General features: G+C 37.3%; 2 protein-coding genes across 2 annotated transcripts in view; one reads left to right on the top strand and one right to left on the bottom strand.

Annotated features, from left to right (window-relative positions):
* Positions 1–323: 323 nt before the first annotated feature.
* Positions 324–9721, bottom strand: ap3s2 (adaptor related protein complex 3 subunit sigma 2). Its single transcript, XM_059358788.1, has 6 exons — positions 9497–9721; positions 7872–7963; positions 6532–6643; positions 5043–5114; positions 2515–2622; positions 324–1169 (listed from the first exon to the last, which is right to left on the bottom strand). Exons 1-6 carry the CDS (start codon positions 9563–9565, stop codon positions 1044–1046), a joined length of 579 nt encoding a protein of 192 aa, XP_059214771.1. The 5' UTR covers positions 9566–9721; the 3' UTR covers positions 324–1043.
* Positions 9722–14844: 5123 nt separating this feature from the next.
* Positions 14845–21859, top strand: part of LOC131985707 (insulin-like growth factor 1 receptor) — a 54289-nt gene continuing 47274 nt past the window's right edge. The window contains exon 1 of the mRNA XM_059350851.1: positions 14845–15787. Within this exon, the coding sequence (XP_059206834.1) occupies positions 15697–15787 (91 nt within the window). The 5' untranslated portion in view covers positions 14845–15696. The remainder of the gene's footprint in view (positions 15788–21859) is intronic.

The raw sequence follows: 21859 nt of genomic DNA, 5'->3' as shown, positions 1-21859 counted from the left end.
TCTTATCTGCTGACACGTTAAAAACTCCTGGTTGAATTAGTCAACACACAGCAAGAAAAGCCACAAGAATTTGTATTTCTTAATATTTTTATTTTACCATGGCAAAGAATGTCTTTGACACCAACGTCTTCCTTGAGAGGCTCAACATAATGAAACTCTACCAGGAAACAGCTGAAATGAAACCACTGAATACAGCCAATAAGACACAAACACATTTCATACAAACATTTAAAGATCCAAAAAAGGTCAAAGTAAGTCTGTTGACTCTGTGAGCAGATGTTGGCAAGATCATATCACAGCACATTAAAACTTGGCTTGAACAAAACTGAATTTACATTTACTATACTGAGCACAGTCTGCACCCAGGAGAACAATAACGTTATTCACAAATCACAAAGATGTCAAACACACAATATATTACAGAGGGGGCTGGGGGGATAAATTGTGACAAGCAGAGAGTTAAATCCCAGTCTGTATGAACACACACTTGGAACCGGAGATAAAGATGTGTTTGAGTAATTATATCCCAACACAGAAGCCAAAAGATCGTATGACAGTGAGCTGTGTCATGTCCAAAAGCTCCCTCCTGACAGAGGGAAACTTATAAACCTTGGACAGGAGACTGCTAATGAATGTCAGAGATTTGGAAGAGTTTTACAGGAAAATAAGCACTGGGCCAACACTCTTCATTTCTCTTTTTAAGGGAGTAGGAAATCAACTAGAGAAATAAAAGTAAAACACAAATAACAGAAGAAAATACATCGATATTAATATTTTTCTTAATGCTTCATAGAATCAAAATTTACATTATTGTGCAAATCCTTCAGCTGGAGGAATCTGTAACTTGTATACAGCAGAAACTGAAAAATATTCCACTGCTTATCTCCCCTAATGTAATAAGATAGGAATGAGGGGGAGAACAAGCAGCTGTGGTTCCAGTTAAACACATATAAAACTGTTTTCTCTGTATTTAACACAGAAGTGGGTGGAGGGGAACTGCATCAGTAGTACATCAGCCCTGCAGAGCTCAGCTGGAACGCTGCTCAGAACGGGGAGAGGCTCGGCACTTTGATATTGATGTCTCCGATGTTGATGTTGCGGGGAATCTCGGGGAGGTTCATGTTCTTCACGGCAGAGACGGCGCGAGCAGGGGCCGCTGATAGACCTCCCTGACAAAACAAAACAACAGGGAAAACAACTTTAAAGCCACCATGAGTGGACTTTGGGTGTGATTACAGCCTCTGGGAAATCATTAGCATATATTTCTTTTGTCAATGGAAAAAACTCCTGCATGCATACGGTCAGTATTTTATGAAAACATAGTAGAGCCTGACAGACGTATCAGTTGACTTTTTATTATATTATAGGCCGATCAAAGACATATCGGTATCTTTGTATATACGCTGTCTGATATATGCCGCTATGAGAACTTTTAGATTGGATTATTAGATAAGTTTAGAACAATTTTGAAACGCTGTTAGCTATTCATTTTTTTTTAAATAGTAAGCAATTGACTGACACTGAACAGTTATAATGTTTATTTAGCTATTTATTTTATTCCTATTTATTCTTTATTTTCTCAGTTATACATTGTCTGTAAAATGTAAAATAATGTATAACAATGTTAAATATTATTTAATAAAGTTTTATAAGTTGGATCATTTTAGGATGCTGCATAGTAAAATCTAAAAGTCTATTTTCATTCAAGCGGTTATCGATTATGTTTTACCCTCTAAAATCAGTAACGGCATCAGTCTTAAAAATTCCACATGGGTCGGGCTAAAAAATTGTAGGCATTTAAAAGTCAGACTGTACTTATGATTTAAGTGCATGTTTAGATCACTTAAAACATATTAAACATTAAAGTATGCCAGCTAGCTGAATAAATCAAACCTGCATACTAAGACACTAATGGTATAAGCGATGCCAAACCATGACTGCTCATAGACCAAGGTCCCTGCTGGCTTTTCAACAAATATTACACCACACACCAGGTTTGTGAGACAGGGCGACTGGCACTGGGGACATATTGTTTATGTGGCATTTGAAATGGCTCTTATAATACATGCAAAACCCTTAACCCATTGGAGCCTGGAAAGTGGATATGTCGGTTTGTAGTATTTGTATAAGCTCTCAAATACTTTTTGAATTTCATTTCTATCTGCTACAGAGGCTGAAAAATCTATTATTCAGTCGAAGCGTTGACACTTCTGTTGAATTTCCAGAAAAACTTCAGGTTTTAGGGGCTTATTTTGAAATCGCCCAGAGGTTTTACAGCCTTTTCAGGCATCAATGGGTTAACCTAACCTTACAGATAAAATTGTGTTTAATTTAGCCAGTGTTCTTATTGTTTCCTTACTTTCTGACTAATTGACGTTTGTTTGAAAGGCAGAGAAATTAGTCGTCTGGAACATCCCTACTACACACTAATGAGACGTTCCAAAAAGTTGCAGTCTTTAGGTTAAAACGTGAAAAAACACAGGCACGGTCCTTTAATGTGGCTAACACACTGACCTCTGACTTCTCCATGCGGTTCTGCACTTCAACCTGAGCTACGATCTCGTTCATGTTGGTCTCCAGCACCATGCCTCCCATCACCACCTCCTGCAGGATATAATGGACCTGCAGACACACGGATCAGGGGTTAATACGCAGTGATAGCCTGTACACCACTGTACAAATCAATTCAGTCATTAGAACAGGTCTCTTTGCCTGGCTGCTGTGATTTTGACATTGAGAATACACTGCCAAGTGCAACAGGACACCTTGTATGATGTCAGAAGGAAAATGCAATAATAAAAACTGGATTACACAACATCTGGCTGCTCTAAATGACAGCCATGTGTAAGTGTTTAAAGCAGTGCAAAGTTCAGAATTTTACAGTCCTGCAGCTCAGATCATTTGTGTTTCTTTATACCTGGAAGGATAAAAAATCTCATTGAGGAGTTCAGTCCTCTCTGAAACATAGATCTCACTCTGGGTTCAGAAAGAAAAAGTTTCAATTTCACTCTTACAGAGATTGAGATTAGTGAATTCCTGTGGTCAGAAAATATAACGAGGAACATGACTACTGTCTTATACAGCAGAGCGACTTTGAACTTTATGATGATAAACTGGAAACAGTCTTGCCTGAAACCGCTTCAAATCAGTTAGGTATAGCATTCCATAAAGCTCTATTACAATTAAATTATATATTGTACATGTGTCCAGGGCAGACTATTGAGTCTATTTAACCTTGCTTGCATGTACAAACTTGAATTTCACAATGCTATGCAGGGAGATGCTGTCCAGAGACCAAAGGTTTTCTCTCTAGTAGAAATATTTCCAAGATTCATCTTGGGAACATTCCTCAGACCAAGCCCCACTGCACCACATGACATCAATTTCCTGCTGGGAAAATTCAATCAAGATGGCTATAGATGTGTGTGATTAGTCTCCAGCAACACGTCCAGCTCAGCTCCAGGCAGAGGAATGGAGGCCTTGTTGAAGAAATCTTACTTTTTAAGGAGCCCTCACACAGTTTAAATGTAATTCTTTATCATCATCTGATTACATTTCTACAAGAAGAAACCCCGATGTTTTTTTTTCATAATTTCTTCCAAATAATACCATTTTAAAATAAAATGCAGCCCTCTGACACTGCTGATTTTCTCATTTCTGAGGGGAGAAAAAGAGGATGAAATTTAGAGCTGCAGAATTGTTCTTCCAAGATCTACTGTATGTCAGGAGCTCACTTTGAAATACAATATTTGTAACAAATGCTGGTCTCACATAGCAAAAAGGAACTGGATCATTTACAGCAACGCAGCTGTTTCTGAAAAGCAGCTGGCTGAGAGAAGAGACAAACCGCACATTACCTCTGGGTCACGTCTCTCTGCGGCTCCATCATAAATAAAAAGTTGCCCTTTTCTGAACCTTTTGTTAAACATGAAAAACAAAACCATTTTTAACAAACTGCTGATTCCGAGTTGGCACATATGCCGTAAACATAATGGAGTAAACATGAGGTTGACATATTTAGATGAAAATAACAGACTTGATGTGCAGAGACCTCAACGTTCCCATCGTCACTATATTCTGATTACTTCAAGCTACAAGTTAAAAGGTAACAGAGTCTTTTTGCCGAACCAATTTCCATCTAAAAATAGTGCCAAAGAAAATGTTTAAATGTAGAAGTTGACCTACTGGCCTCAACTAACCTCATTTACTTCTCGTGACTGAGTCAGTGCTTTCTACAGCTCAGAATTTTCTCATAAAACTTTTATTGTGAAGTCTACATCAACAGCTAATTAAGGTTGCATGGGAGTGTTGCAGAGTTGTTGTTGTTCCACAGATTAAAAACCAACAGTGCGGGTTGTTCTGACACTGGAAATGAGCATACCTCAGCAGGTCATACTGTGCTCTTGATCTATATCCAAGTCAAAGTTACTCATACACTACTGGTCAAAAGTTTTAGAACACACCAACTTTTCCAGAATTTAATTGAAAATGATGCAGTTTAATGTCTCAGTCTACTCTGAAATGAATGCACATTTGCAACATTTAAACTTTATTGAGCATGATAGTGTTTTGAAAGTAAAATAAAGAGTCAAAATCACATTTTATGTTGGACTAAAGGACTAAAAAAAGACACCAAAAGACACAAAATGACTAAAAAAAAAGAAACAAAATAACTTACAAAGACATGAAAAGAATTCAAAAATGGACAAAATAGCCCAAGACTCCATAGAGTTAAGTTGTTAACCCGTTTCTTGTTCTCTGAAAAAGGCCTACTTGTATAATTCTGAAATGTACATTATTTTTCAGTTTTGGTTAAGTTTACGTTTTTTATTTACCTCTGGCAGTTCACCACTTACCTTTGTACCCTTTCAAGCTGTTCATGTGACTTGAACTGCTTGAATTTCAATAAAAAACTGGAAAATTGGGGTGTTCTAAAACTTTTGACCGGTAGTGTATGTTTCCAGTCAAACACTGTGGCACCAACAGTATCAAAAACACTAAATTAAAACTATAATAGAAAACGCCTCTTGTTCCCCTCTCACCTTGTCCATGTGGAATATGAGGTCCAGCTCACACACGTTTTCAAAGCATTTATCCAGCGTTTCCACAAACACCTACAATGAAGAAGATTAGAACAGTTTAACATCTCATTCCTCAAATCAACACCAGCAGAGTGAAGCCTCAAATGTTTTTAAGGTTATTATTTGAGATTCGGATTATATTGATAATATTATGCTAGATCTCCTCAGAGATTTGGATTAATGTTAATTAAAAACAGTTCTTATTAGTCTGCTAAATAACAGAGTAAATGTGGTCAAGGTCCAAACCTGCAGGAAGTCAGTGGTTGGTGCAATAGCTTATTGACTCATTCTAAGCATAAAGAACTACAGAAATGGTGATGCATTTAGGATAAAAATACAATTATTGATGATAATATTAATAGTGAGGCTCAAATTAAACATTTGGATTTAATGCAGGTCATGGTGGGATCAGTTTTAAACAATCACAATCGTGGGCCAACCTGTAAAGTTAGAACCTTGAAGATTTCTATTTTGTTCTCTTTGGTGGCACCTGTGGTGATAAGTGATAATTGCAGGAGCAGGTGTGGTACTGGCCTGCCACTAGGAAAGTCTTCACAAACACCTGGTTTATAATACTGTAAATGCAAAGGTTTTCATCGGTGGGATATAGGCTCAATCACCACTGTCTTACTTAATTCAGCAAAAGAAAGAGACTTAATAACGGACGTTAATTTAAATAAAAATCTTAAAAAGATTATTACTTTTAGGATTCTGCAATCATGGCATCAACACGTTATTAATTAAAAGTATTCCTACTTTTCTATCATGTGTTTGTTTTGTCAGTGTGATACTCTCAGACTGTTGATATTTAAGGAACAGACCAAAAAAAAGGAATGCAAAGTATTTGCCAGTGGTATGCACCCCTGGTTCTATATTACACAAACATAACTGTCCTTTAATAATGGTGAGAGATAGTGCTGATACATATCTGATGTCAGTTATCAGTGGGACGGCCGAGAAGGTCAGCTTACTCACTGCTAATCTGGTAATTGTTGCAAGTGTGAATAGTTTCTATCTCTTATGTGCTATCACAGTAACAATAAAACAATAAAAATGTATAAATTCATTATTATTTATGGTTTACTGCAGGCATGTCCAAACTATTCCACAAAGGGCCGTGTGGCTGCAGGTTTTTGTTGAACTTATTATGGCACTAATTGTTGCAAGTGTGAATAGTTTTTATCTCTTATGTGCTATCACAAGAACAAAGTGTTCCCACAGTGACAATAAAAATGTATAAATTAATTATTATTTATGGTTTACTGTCTTATCCAAAAAGATTGCAAGTGAAATCAACAGCAGAGTATGTTTCATTTCTTGGGTAACCAACCAGCATTACAAACAACTAGAAAGGGAAGAGCAAAGAGTCTTCTTTTCAAGCTTGAACCATTATATGAGCAAACAGGCCATTTTACTTCAAAAAGCACACATTACTTATATAGAACCTGACCTGGATGAGGTCCAGGATGCCGAGCTCACTCTCAGACGAGTCCACACAGAAGACAAAGTAGAGGGTTGCGTAGTGCCGGTAAATCAGCTTGTAGTCAGAGCCACCAATTAGACTGAAAGAAGTAAAAATGTGACAAAAATGACTTATCAAGAAAATTCAGGTGTTTATGCTCTGTGCAAATTCTGACAGCAGGTATGAAATGTGTTCAAACTATTAAAAGTATGCTATTGAATTCAAAGTTGGAGTTTGGTATGTAAATGAGTGGATGAGAGAAGAAGAGAAGTAACTGAGATCAAATCTACTTTTGCGAGTTTGCCGCCATCTAGTGGCTAGTCACGGTACTGCACCTGCAGTCAGCTGTTGATCAGCTGCAGCAGCATGACTCCTGTCAGCTGATGTCAGCTTCTGTAGTGACATTAAACCAAATTGAGAAAAGCCACAAATGTAGCCAAGGGTTTATAGTAATGGCAATTTTAAGTTTAGTCAAAAATGTAAATTCACATCAAAACACAAATGACAGACCTGCCTTACAGCCTCCAAATGTATCATATCATGTTTAGCTGTCACACTAAGTCTGTCTATGCATTTACCCTTTGAAAAGCATGTTTAAAAACAACAACAAAGAGCCAAAATTAGACCATTTAACATAAATTGTTGTGTTTTTACATTTGTGTCAGAACAGATAACAAATCTAAGTTGAAAATAGTAATTTTCATCAAAATCACTTAATTATACAAGTCCTGTTTAAAATGTTGCCAAAACTGTTTGCACAAACCAAATCCTGTAAAAACATTAAATTCTGAGCTCCCCAGCGCAACTGGGAACTCATGATTCAACAAAACTTGATTGAGCTGCAGGCTGTTTACACAGAGCAGAGAGGAGAGGATAATGTATATGTATTGCATGTAGAATCAATATCTGCAACACTTGTTCACCTCACTTGGAAAATGTTGAATATATGGATTTTGAAAAAAAAAATCAAGTTTTTGTAAGATACATTTTCAACTTAATTTAATTCAGTTTTTTTTTGTTATTCATGACTTACAGCATTATAACTGTGTCATACTGCACATAAGCCATTTTTGAGTTCTCCTTCTAGCCATGATTGTGCAGTTTCCATAGAAGTGCAAAACTGTGAAAAACTAGGCCAAAGTGATGTGACGGAAGCAAAATCCCCCTGAAATTGTATGAGGGTTCAGAGAATTAAACAATCACAACATAAATAAAACGAGTTCAGCTGCAGCAGCTTTTCATAGTTGCTGCAAACAATCCATCTAGTATAAATACATGCCTAGTCATTCACTTGTCAAAATGTAGCAGAAACACACAGCAGTACTCACCTTCCACCCTCCAGGAAGTTGCAAACATTGTCGTCACGTTTAGACACCAAATGGAAAGTCTCCCGAATGATCTGCTGCTGCATGTCCTCCGCCTGCAGGAAAACACGTTGGACTTAGACATTAGAAATGAGAGACCTTGAGAAAATATATTTTTTTAAATAACCATAACTGATTAACCTTTCATGCATTCTGAAATTCCAATTCATAGATGACAGTTACAAATCAATTACATCATAGAAAAAGGTGGATGTTGAGATGTTTTATGTTCCTTCATAATAAAGATTTAGTAATCAATAACCTTCGAGAGAGACTCACCTCCCAACAAATAATGTATCTAAGACCCCAATCTGTACAACCAACCAAAATGAATTGAATTTACCCTCGTGTAAAAGTATTTACTCAGAAAAAGTTACTGGTGGGGAGCTAGTAAGCTAGTATTAATTATGCATGGTGTTTACATTCGCTTCACTGTGCTTTATAAAAGGCCGAGACCACTTTTTCCTCACCAACTATAGGCCAATTTAATTATTTATTATTAGCTTAACAATGTAGTGTAATGTACCTTTGCAAAATCGCATATGACTAAAACCCATCAGTTTCTGCTTAGGGAGGCGTACATTGTCAAAATATGTAACAAAGAGTGGTGTTTGCCTGAGCAGGAGGGAACTGAAACTAAAAAGTGTCTAGATATACAATTTCGTCACACTGTTAAAATAATCGGCTAAGTCATTTTTTATCCATTTTTTTTTTGTGCATAAATCATCTCCTCATGACGCTGGCCACCTATGGTAAAATCGCCTACATCCTCAGTTGATCAGATCATGTGATTTTATCCCTTTAAGATCATCACTTCTTTGACAATTTGCCACATTCATAGACATCAGATAAGAACCCAGCAAAGAAGAGCTAGAGGGAGATTGTTTAGTTATCAGTTTAGTTTATCAGTGTTTTATTGTTGACACTAATATTGGTAACACTTTACTCTAAGGTGTCTACATAAGAGTGACATGAGTGTGTCATAAACATGACATGGGATGTGTCATGAACATTAATGACACTTTGAAGTAACATTAATGTTCATGATACTTGTCATGTCATGTTTCTGACAGGCTTGTGTGACTCTTATGTAGACACCTTCAAAATAAAGTGTTACCATATCTTGCTTAAGTCACAAAGGCATGTTCAAAAAATTGCCTAAGTCATTTATTTCTATTAAGTTACATAATTTAGACACAGTGTTATTACTATGCCAATAGCCATCCTTTGTTACATCCTTTTTGAGTGAAATGATCAATAAATGTCATATGTTACACTTTTGATGAAGTTTTTTGTGTTTCCTGCAAAACTTGAAAATATTAGTTAGACGATTATTTTAACAGGGTGACGATTTGCTTCTCTACACAACTAAAAGCTAGCATCAGCTAACGTTATGTTTACGTTGTAACTTAGTTAATAAACGTTTTAAAACACACACCGAGCAAGCTATTGACATCATTTGTAGCCGGGATGATTATGCAGAAGATGACAAAAGTTAATCCCACACTGACTCTTAACCCTCTTAACCCAGAGTGAAGACAGTTATAGAATATGCTAATGTTGTGAACAGTATCCCCATAAATACTTACAAAATACTGATAGAATCTGATCAGCCGCGGCTTTCCGTGGTTGTTGAATATCAAGATGGCTTTAATCATGTTTGTTCTTTGGTGGTGTCAAATTACAATATGAAGTAATTGTTAAAATCTAAAGGTTTTCACGGTTTAGATGACGTTAGCTAAAGTGCTAAACGGCCTCTCAGCTGCCGGATGAGTTAGTTGGTAACATCCGGTTGCGTCTCCACTTTCAGAAGTCGACCTCCTACAAACACCATACATTTTGGTTCCGTGAAGGTCATTGAGTTCGTTATGTGCCTACTTGTGCCGTTCTAATCAGGTTTTTGGAATTTGTGTATGCCGGTTTTGATAAACCTGTGAATGGATAGTATGATAGAAATGACGGCATGTATGACCTTGTTGTACAAAATATATTGACTGAGATGGTGATAAATCAAGACAGAACTGCACACAGATTATTACAAACTTGTACACTGTGAAAATCATTAGCTTTTTTTTTAGTCCATGTAAATATCATATCCCAAATATGGTCAAAACCAGGATATGGCTAGCATTTGGGACATTAATATATAAATAAATTAAACATGAGCCTTCTTTCTTTTATTCAAATTTTGTAAATATATATTTTATAGACTGTGCATGTGAAATAATGACCATTTCCTGCAGCTATGGCTAAAATTAACTCAAAATATCATCATGGAACACATACAGCATATAAAGCGTGTTGGTATATATATATATATATATATATATATATATAAATAAACATTAATTATTTGTATGTCCGCTAATTCTCAAAACTCATCGACCTGACACATCTTTAGATCCTGGTAGTATAGCAGTTTGGCCATTTTTTTTAGGCCATGTGTGGCATTGTAAGGTCCCATTGCGTGTCAACACTAGGGTTTACACTGTTTCTCTTCTTCTGTGTTTCCCATGTGTCATCAGGATTTCTGAGTCTTTTTACCGCCACATTGCATAACTTTGCAGTCTTTGTGGCTAATGCACCAGCAACTGAGGCACCATGTAATTACTGGACCCTTTGTACCTTTGTCTTCATGCTGCCTTGAAATATCAAAGCAGTCAGTGATGTCACACCGGCTGTACCTTTCTTTGTTTTAATGTGCAAAAATGTATGTAATGTAGCTGTAAAATATCTTTAAAAAATAAAATAAATCATTTTTAAATCAATATCATATATGTGTGCCAAAGACTGTATACGGCCAAAGAAACATTTTATTTGCAGTTAAATTATTGTATTGTAAAGCACTTTGTCCATCTCATGCACACATACAAAGGTATAAATATTGTATCAGTGGAAGGTGGAGTTTTAATAAGGCTCCTCTCTGTTGCCTCTGCAGCCTGTTGCTGTCCTAATATTTATACCAATTATGATCTGCAAAATAATCATTGATATAATGATTGCATGCTGTCACGTTTAAATTTACAGTTTTTCCTTGAAATAGATTGTAGCTGATAAATGTATTGGATATTTGTATGTACCTCTATATTTAAAGGGATAGTTTGGATTTTTTGAAGTGGGGTTGGAAAAGGTACTTATCCATAGTCAGTGTATTATACCTGTATGTCTTTAGAAAGAGGGATGAAACCCATACGAATCCCACAAAGAAAGGACCAGGACCAGCATTTAAAGACTGGACCCTGGTGTGAGGCAGCGAAAACATCACCTACAATGTTGTCATGTTACTTCCTGCAAATGTTTTTGATGTAATTACATTTTCTATCAGGTTAAGGGCAAAATGTATTATGTTTTCAGGAAATGATTACATTATTGGCTATTACTTTTTTGATTACCAAGCTCTCTGATGCTTTTTTAAAATACAGTTTGGCACCTTCATTACATTCAAAACAGTCTGGAGATTTGCTTTTGACTTGTGATTACAAGTCAAAAGCAAATCTCAAGTCTTTGCACTAAAGTCCTAAGTCAAGACTAGCGAAGTCTAGAGTAATACCTTTTTCGATTTGAGTCCAAAACAAGCCATAATGCAAACCATTTCACCATCATTGTAATTATTTTACCTTTTTCCATGAAATGATTGTGACAATGTGATTTATTCTTGACATATAAGGTGTATATCTTCTCAGAACTGTATTAATAAATCTCTAAAACATATGACAATGAAAATTAAACCACAATTAACAGAGGATTGTGTCTGACAACAAAATGATTCCAAATTCATGTCGGCTGTTGGATTGTCAAATTGGATCTGGGGAATTAAAAGTCAACTTTCTGGGAATTAATGTCATTAAAGTTAGTTGACTCAGATAATAATAATAATAATAATAATAATAATAATAATAATAATTATAATTGATTCACACTTTTTAAATAACATCATTTTTATTATTTGAGCTCGGAGGCAAGGTATCAAGTCATTTCAAGTCAAAACACCCAAGTCTAAGTGAAGTCACAAGTCATTAGTATTAAAGTCCAAGTGAAGTTGAGTCTAAAGTCATCAAGTTGTGACCCAAGTCTGACCTAAGTCCAAGTCATGTGACTTGAGTCTACAACTCTGCTATACATGAAAGGCTCTACAGTTTATAGCGTAGAGAAGTATCCAACATTTTTATACCTTACCTGGTAGATGGGGGTTAATCAGATCAAGCCTATTGGGTCTGTGGTCTATTGCCAGTGTGTCTGGGGATTATTGAGCTACAATTACCCCAATACTTCTAAACCAGGCCAGCCAACATAGTGTATTTCTGAGTGATCTAAATGTCAGACCACATTTCCTGTTCTGATTTCATATCCATTAATTCTCTGTTCTACGTTTTTCATCATTAGTGCAGCAAAGCCACCCGGGCTGTTGTCTGCATATCATCTATTATTTCCCCTCTAAATTCCCTTCCTCCTGCATGAGCACAGTGGAAAACAAACAGACGCTCATTAGCATGTGTGACCCGTTGGTGGTAAACAGGCTTATTTCCACATGAGTGCAGTGCGAGAATGGATTCCACCGGGACAGTCGAGGTAGGTGGGCCCGCCGGCTGCCTTCATGGGGACTTTAATAGGGACTTAACAAATGCAAGTGGACAGGCACAACATTCTCTGGCACAGGGAGGTCATGTTGGTACAGTGAGCACTTGTTACAGGGTGACTCACTGTATTTGGACTCTTGGGTGGCCACTGATATTCACTTCATTTTTAATGTGCATTTTTTTGCTCCTCTCAGTGCTAATTGTTGGATTGTGACGGATGCCGAGTGCTGTCTGCCAGAGCTGAGGTAATGTGTGGCGTTCAAATAATGCCTCTGTGCTCTGCTCTGTGAAGTGATGAAAGCGGCCTGTAATTACAGGGATAATCAAAACTGTCAGGGGCCCTTCTATGGACGGTTTTGTTTACTGTCTGCACTTCTCTCACAGCATCACAAGCTGCTGGTCCTCCACTTCCTCAGCCTGGGCCTCAGACCTCAAAAGCTCTTTGCAACTGTACCTGTCTGGGTCTCAAACAAAGAGAAAGTCAGTGTTATGAGGTTGATTGTTTTAAAATCCTCCAGGTGAGGGGGTGCAGCTTTAACTGTTTAGTCTCCCTATATAAGCTCACATGGCTACATTATGAATTAATTTAATCTTTTCTTTTGTAGCTTCAAAAGGACATGCAAGGCAATGGTTAACAGTTGAAATTTAGGTTGAACACTTTTTTTTTTTTATTGCTTTCAGGGTTTACATCCACTGCGACCTCCCATGATATGCAAAAAAAAAAATCCTATTTCAAACCATATCTTGATATTGATGTTTCAAAGTGTTTTACAGCAAATTAAATTGTTTTAAGTTTTACTTCTTTTGTATTTACCAGTAGATTTGAGGTCTGCAGTTAGGTTAACTCCCCTCTAGATGGCAGTACTTCGGTGTCTTTTCAGAGGTTACCCAGAGCCAAACTATATGTGCATGTGTGTGTGTATTTGTATATATAAATATAGGCCTACATAAAATGCATGGGGTTTAAGAATAATGCGATTTTGTGATTTAATTAGTTGCTTGAAATATTAAATGAACTATATTCCAGTGCATCAAACATAATTATATAGCTTAATATTAAATCATAATGTAAAAACAACCATGACATGTGTCTAGATAACAATAAAAAAGGACACTTGTAGGCTAATCGCCAAAAGCAATGTGTGAATATGAAGACGCAAGTGATATTTGTTCATTTATGAATGACAGGCTTATTATAATTAAACATACAAAGACACAGCTGTGACTGCGTAGATTCAAGAGTGTAATTACAGGTGGTGCAGACAGACACGATCTTTGTAGCAGCCCTCCGCTGTGTTTGTGAGCAGCAAAACAACCCTGATCCTGGATCAACATCCCGGGTTTCCTTCACACCGCGTCGTAAACGGAGCCGCTACGGCGGCGACCAGAGAGGAGAAGGAAGAATGTGAGGTCTCACTCTGTCTACATTTTTTAAATCTGTTGTGGTGATTTGGACCTTTGCGTTGAAGAAGTGCACAAATTATTGCATTTGTCAGATAGGAAAGTATGCTACTGGTAGGTTAATGACGGCCCACTTTATAGCCCCTGCCTCTGTGGCTGGTGTGAATGTACATTTACTGTACTACATTTTCTATCATGTTAAGTGCAAAATGTATTATGTTTTCGGGAAATTATTACATTATTGGCTATTACTTTTTTTGATTACCAAACTCTCTAATCCTTTTTTAAAATACAGTTTGGCACCTTCATTACATTCAAAACAGTCTGGAGATTTGCTTTTGACTTGTGATTACAAGTCAAAAGCAAATCTCAAGTCTTTGCACTAAAGTCCTTAGTCAAGACTGGCGATGATTGTGACAATGTAATTTATTGTTGACATATAAAGTGCATATCTTCTCAAAACTGTATTTATCAATCACTCCCAAACATATAACAATGAAAATTAAACCACAATTAACAGAGGATTGTGTCTGACAACAAAATGATTCCAAATTTATGGGGGCTGTTGGATTGTCAAATTGGATAGGGGGAATTAAAAGTCAACTTTCTGGGAATTAATGGCATTAAAGTTAGTTTACTTAGATAATAAATTAATTCACACTTTTTAAATAACATCCTTTTTATTATTTGAGCTTGGAGGCAAGGTATCAAGTACTTTGTACATGTACTAAAATTGTCCTCAAATTATAGCCTATGATAAAGTGGTGACATGTGGCGTCCGCTTATTAATATATCTTTTCTTCAGTGAACGATACTGTTAAGAGATAAAAGTGACCTTCTCGTGAGTACCAGACCAGTCACTATGGTAACTGCTCTCCTATAGTCGCTAAACTGCAGTAAGAGCGACGCCCACTTCCCCAGAGTGGAAGGCGGGGCGGCAGCGCGAGTGATTCATCCTCCCAAACAGAGACGATCTGTGTGCAGGGCGCCGTGTTTACAGCGAACACGGCAGACTGCAGACTGACCGGAGGAGACTCTGTGTACCTGTACATTAATCTGTCCAGCTCCGCTCCCCGATCAGCTCTCTGTCGACGGAGGGCATTAGACAGCAAACGGACTTGACCTGACCCAAAGCAATAAGGTCAAATACTCCATCCACCGCTGATATGAAGGTGAATTACTCCTACCACAACAACGCGGTGTGTATGTGCATGATGAGCGGCTGAGGAGGAGGAGGAGGAGGAGGAGGAGAAGAAGAAGGAGGCTGCGGTCTGAAACTAGATTTTATCCTGGATATTTCGAAACAAACGTCGTGTCGTTCACCCAACGGGACTGCGTGTCGATTTAATATGTCCCTGTATGCCCTAGGCAGCCCATTTCCATCCCGATTATAAGGGGTTTTTTCACACGTTTTGTGCCTCCTGAGGATCCTCCAGCAGCGGGACGGTGGACGCTTTTCCTCCAGATATGGAGCGTGAAGATGCGGATTACAGAGGAATCCCCGCCGCTAGTTTAACCGCTCTGGTTTCATTACACAAATCAACGTGGTGTTGTTTTTGGCAGGAATAAAAACAGAACTATGAATTCATATTTTCTAGACAGAGGAATAAATCGGTGATTTTTGGGACTCCCACTAGGAAACGTGAGAAAGCTATCCTGCTAGTAGCTATTAGCTCCATTAGCCGGCTAACTGCTAAAAGGTGCTGGCTGCAGATTAAAAAGCTTTTTAATAATTCTGAGCAGGTTTTGCCCACGTTTCCTCCCCTCGACATATTTATTTACAGGATTTGGGAGGATTTACTCATCCAGGAATGAGGTCTCGAACGGAAAGGAGCCGCTTGACCTTGTTTTGGGGTCTGATGCTGGGTCTGTCGTCCTGCCTCCGGCCCGCCACCGCAGAGAGTAAGTAATGCTGCTCCACACTACTACACACGGGGAAACACTGTTTTACATGCGCCTATGCTGTGCAAATATTGAAAATAAGGCTAGATTTCGTTACAGTGAAAACATCACGATTTACTGTGTACACTATAGAACTGTGAGTAGAGACAAGCGTATTTTATTTTCAATTTACATGTTACGTTTATGCATTTATTGCGCAAATATAATATAATAGAAGGATGAGTATGTTGTTAATAGAGAAAATTAAATACGGTATAAAAAAATATAATTCTGTGGGTTAAAATATTTGTTTTTGCATGAAGCTACTCTATAGAAATTGTGTTAGTATAATACTATAAATATAAATGGGAACTATAATTGTTGTTTTTTATTGTTATTGTTTTGGGAGAAGCGTTTCATATGTGCAAAACCACGCAGTTGCATTGTTTTTTTGCTGAATACAGTAATATAGATTGTAGAAAAAGCAGATGTAATATTGTAGTTTGGTTTTAAAACACACCATAGAAATTGGGTCGCTTTAAGTGTGTTGGTAAATACATTATCATGACTCAGCCAATGGAGAAAGTCAGTCAAGCTATATATACACACCACATTGTCCTCTCTGAGTCACAATGTGGTGAATTAGAATCAACCAAAAGAGGAAGCAATATATGGTCTCACCAGAAAACCACAAATAGAACTATGATTTGAGGAAAAAAAGGAGTATGTTGTTAATAGAGAAAATTAAATACGGTATAAAAAAATATAATTCTGTGGGTTAAAATATTTGTTTTTGCATGAAGCTACTGTATAGAAATTGTGTTAGTATAATACTATGAATATAAATAGGAACTATAATTGTTGTTTTTTATTGTTATTGTTATGGGAGAAGCGTTTGATATGTGCAAAACCGTGCAGTTACATTGTTTTTTTGCTGAATACAGTAATATAGATTGTAGAAAAAGCAGATGTAATATTGTAGTTTGGTTTCAAAACACACCATAGAAATTGGGTCGCTTTAAGTGTGTTGGTAAATACATTATCATGACTCAGCCAATGGAGAAAGTCAGTCAAGCTATATATACACACCACATTGTCCTCTCTGAGTCACAATGTGGTGAATTAGAATCAACCAAAAGAGGAAGCAATATATGGTCTCACCAGAAAACCACAAATAGAACTATGATTTGAGGGAAAAAAGGTGGGTCATCGAGTTCAGTTGGGCTAGTCTCCCTCTACATCCAGAAGTCACCAAATTCTGTTGTTATTGCTTGTGTAAAAAACATTGACATATTCACCTCTGTATATGCTGTAATAAATTAGATGTTTCAACACAAAATAATGGTATGCAGATCAAAAATAATCAGTAGATTATCAATTAATAATTACTTATTGTTTTGTAACTTCAAAACCCAAATATTGTCTGTTTATTATTATTATTATTATTATTATATAAAACTGAGAAGAGCAGTAAATCTCCATATTGGAGAGGCTGAGAAAAAGCATTTTCTGCTATTTTTGCATGTAAACTTACTGAAAGATTAATTGATTATCAAAAAAAGTCAGCAATTTTATTTTTATTGATCAACTAATCAACTAATCGACTTGTCATTGCAGCTTTACACATAGACAATATTTGTTTTTAAACTGGTTTAGTTCATAGGAAACACAGGTTTTCTAGTGAAGTGAAGATGAGATGATTTTACAGCCTGGTCCAGTCTATTTGGTACCAAAGGTTCCACATAAAAGCATATAAACCCCACATAAAGACAGCAATAAAGTTTTAGGTTTAATTTAGGACAATAAAAAAAGCTTTGTAATTTTCCATCGTATTTTATGAACTTTCCAAAGTTTTCTGATGACACAAAATAGACCAAACCTGAGCAAACATAATGCAGCCTTGACTGACATTTTTAGGCTTTCTTTTGTGTGTGGGTGTTCTTTTCAATGCTGTCCATTTCAATAAAGTAATTCTCCTTTACTAAACAAGCCTGGGCAAACCTTGACCTTGGAAATATATTTACAAATACCAGACTGATGAAAATGATGGTAACCACAAGGCCAAGGTTATAGATTTAGTCAAATGATAATCCATTGACGTGTACCATACTTCTTTTGAAATTTTGACTAAACTTTGAGATGCACTGCACAGATAGCTAAGTGCAAGGAATGGGACTTTCCTGTGACTAACTACTGTATGGCAGTTCATGGCTTCTGTCAGCATGTAAACCTTCAATTTTTTAATAAATTAAAAGCTTCTATATTTACTCCAAATTTCTTTTAATGTGTTGCCATCTGCATTTTTTCCCATGTTTCCAGTAATACTGTAAACTAGGCTTCCTGATTCATCCCATTCATCATGACATGTTGGGGAGGGGTGGGTTGGGGGATTGAACCAGGGTCTGGGTTTTAAAATAGAACAAGCCAAAGTACATTCGCAAGCAAAACAGACTAAGTTCTGTTGATTGGAAAGAGTGAGGAGCTTGTGAACTGTGTGTCATGGGGTTTACTGTTAGCCCCAGTGGTTACAGGACAAACCTGGGAGAAGCAGAGAGGTTCTCCCATCGAAATCCTACATTTATTCTCGCTCCGGTGTGGAGCTGTCTAAAGGTTCCTTGTGTGGCTAAACTCTAAGCATTCCTGCTGGTCTGCTGTATCAGCTAGGACTAATGGGCAGCTGGTAGGTTCGGGTTAACCAGGTTCAGATCTGCAGACACAGTCGTTCGGATGCAACAAACATGTTTATCTATCGAGAATGATCTTTTGCTAAAGCTTCCCAGCGCATTTCTTCTCACCTTGCCTCTCATGTGGAAAGTATTCATGAATATGTTCCTCCCCTCGGGCAATCTGTCACTAACAGGATGGAAATGAGGAGTAAACAGACATGCTGCAGTCTAGTGGCAGTGTATGAAGCACCAGCTTAGAGGGCGTATTGGTTCCTATTTCTTACCTCATGGGACTTCAAGTGGATTTCCTCTGATTGTCTGCGGATAGTCTGGGTGCTGCAGCCAGCTGGGAAAAGGTTATCAAAAGTAAATATGTGATCTGGAGGCTCATCAAAGCTGCAGAGATAGGCTTGTGTACTCAGCTGTTAAAAATGTGTCAGTGTGAGAGGAGAGGAAGGGGGAAGTTATTAAGCTGCTACACCTGCTATCTGTACTTTCACTCGGCTGAGCACAAGATGTAAATTCTGATGAGAGACTTTTGTTTAGCGTCTTCACGAGCGTGGTCAGGAGCAGTTCCCATGAAAGACGGCCATGCTGGCATTGCAGTGAGGCCACAGAGGGTGAATCGTCGGGGCCGTGGTGATGTAACATCACTAGGCAGTGTGTCTTTTTACAGGCCCGGGTGTTGGGATTGTATTAACAGGTATGCAGCTCGCTGAAGGCTGCTGACAGTGTGCACTGACAAGTAGATTATAGAGAAAGACATAACAGCCATACCAGCACACTGCCTGCCTTAAATCACACCAAAGGCATTTTATAATGGCTCACCAGAGGCTCCCACGTCCTCTCCAGAGAGGACTTCAACTCTGAGCACTTTTGGTCCAAGAGCCTACAGTTCTCAACCCTCTATTTTATGTGAAATTATCCACAATTAATATGCCAAAAGCGAAGAAAGGCGATACAACTTTATCACATTCTTGCTGGGCACCGGTACAATACAAGCCACAGCTCTAGAGTGCTTTGAAACTTCTGTCACAAGTGAGGTTGAAAGAGGTCAACTAGGGACGTTTTTTGCATCAGCTATATTTGTTGTCTGTTAAGTTTACTGTGAAAAAGTGTGTTTTTGGGGAGAGAACTACAGGACAGGCGACATCCATGCAAACATTTCACATATCACATTACATATTCATTCTCTGTATATATCCTATAGCATATTCAATTCATACCTGCACTATATTTATACACTGTGTTCATATGAAAATACCTTGCACTTACTACTCTGCACTTCTGGTTAGATGCTAAACTACATTTTGTTGTCCTAGTACCTGTACTCTGTTCAATGACAACAAAGTTGAATCTAATCTAATCTAATTTCAGCAATGTTTTAGAAATAATCTGTGGTGTCTACGGTTGGTTGTTGATAATGCAGCTGGAAACAGGAATTCACAAATTGCTCAAATAATGGCATACCTCATGTGCATGTAGGCAGTAGTAGCATTATAAAATGCAAAGAAAATGAGTGGACGCTAGAGATACATACAGCAAAAGTGCATTAGTATGGATTACTTGTATATCTGTTATTCATCCCGTTTTACCTTGAATCCAAAAACACAAAATTCTTGAAGAATTGTAATAAACGGGGGCTGCTTTTAACAATCGCAAAAACAATATAAAAACATATGTTTACAAACTATCACACAACTCGTGCGGTACAATCCAAGTCTTATTCATCATATGCCCAGTGTTTCCCAAACACATCCATTTTCATGTAAACCTTATTATTTCTGACACTTCTGCATAAACAGACTCACTCCTTTTGTAAACTGTTTAATGTACAAATGGTAATTTGGGGTAAATTTACTTTAAACATATTTTTGCCAGTTTATTAACTTAATTTGACAAATGGGCCAAACTATTTCAAACTTTTTTTGTGAGTTAAGAGATATGTTGTTGCTACTTTCTAGATATTTATGTTCTTGAAATATGCAGCCTTGATTTCAAAAAGGGTTAACTCTCATTTTTTATTTGAAGGTGTTTACATACAACTTATTAACAGTGTGTTCACAGTACATCTCTTAATACACAGTCCTTCAGTTTGACTTAACATAAACTCAAATGAAAGCTGCATATTTTATATTTGGTAGTTGAATAATTTGCGGTTGTAGACAAAGTCTTTTAGACTTCAGCATACACTGGTTGTCTTCTGTGGTACCTGTCAGGTGCAGCAAACTTCATTTGTTGCTTCATGTTCTTTCTAAATGCAGTTTAACCAAGATGTTGAATAAGATTAATTTAACCGTGATTGCAAATTTAAAGATGGGTAAAAAGGGATCAAGCTTTCCTGCTTTTGAGCTGCACTAGGACTGCTGTGGCATCGGGATTTTTAATACCCATTTCATGCAGGAGATGCTGGTGTGACCTGCGTCATTGTGTTCAGTGCAATGGGTATAGGAAAGTTCCCAGCTTTTGTGAACTTTGCCACAGCTAGGCTCAGTTAGTTTCACATCTTTTGGTGTTTTTCTAGGTTAGAGAATTGTCACCATTACAGATATGTAGAAAAAGTACATACAAAGTTTCTGAAAGTTAACCTCTCTTGTCAAAAAGTGACTGATCTGTATTGTATTACTTTATTCATTAACTGCACTGGCATTAGGGTGGCATCATATCACAGTAGCCTCTCTGTCTGTGTGTAGCTGACTCCAGAGCTGCTGTTTAGTAGATACGTTTAGCACATTTGAGCTCATGTTCATCATGAACCTTAGCCACGGTTAACTATGTTGTTTATTTGAGGGTTAAACATTTTCAGACATTCTGCCGACAAGTTTTTTTGTTGACTACAAAAAAACATTCGACATTGAAATATTTTTGTTATGTTCTGATCCACTAGTAAATTATTACTGATTGTTAAAGCTGAGGATAAAAAATGATGATAGGCATGTGTAGCTGGTGAGTCACAGACCTCTGCCAGTATTGTGTGTTTTGTGTGTCATGTTGTGCTACGCCGTCAAACCGCGTTGAGGGATTTGGTAAAAAATTCCATCAACTGCAGAAAGGTTCAGGGTGTTCTTTTGGAAATTAAACATTGTTCCCCCTCAGTAGTGGCGTGGTTTCTGAAGAAACATACGGGCAGACTTTGGGTTCTAGCAATTCCGATTTATGATATGTTGCATTTCTGGTCTTACATATTCACATTTCACATATATTTGTACAGTCCTGTTTAACTTTATTCTTTGATAATGGTGCATGAAGCATACTTGATCACCTGCTTGATACAAATGGTAGGGCAATGAAAAAAAACCCCTGCATTTATTACTATAGTTTTATAGCATATTACACTATAACTTACTTATTTTTTTTCAAATTATAGCCATGTATATATAGAATATGTACAGCCAGCAGCACATTGGTCTAGCTCCTTTGGGGCAAT

The sequence above is a fragment of the Centropristis striata genome, chromosome 2, assembly GCF_030273125.1.
Source record: "Centropristis striata isolate RG_2023a ecotype Rhode Island chromosome 2, C.striata_1.0, whole genome shotgun sequence".
In the NCBI taxonomy this organism is placed as follows: Eukaryota; Metazoa; Chordata; class Actinopteri; order Perciformes; family Serranidae; genus Centropristis; species Centropristis striata.
The sequence above is the reverse complement of the archived record's forward strand: the minus strand, read 5'-3'. Positions and strand labels throughout refer to the sequence as shown.

What these genes read in the sequence shown, in the direction of transcription:
- ap3s2 (XM_059358788.1), bottom strand. Translation starts at nt 9,565, where the DNA reads ATGATTAAAGCCATCTTGATATTCAACAACCACGGAAAGCCGCGGCTG. An exon ending in GCATCCTGGACCTCATCCAG is followed by an intron (nt 5,115 to 6,531) that starts GTCAGGTTCTAT and finishes TCTTCATTGTAG; the next exon opens with GTGTTTGTGGAAACGCTGGA. An exon ending in ACCGCATGGAGAAGTCAGAG is followed by an intron (nt 1,170 to 2,514) that starts GTCAGTGTGTTA and finishes TTGTTTTGTCAG; the next exon opens with GGAGGTCTATCAGCGGCCCC.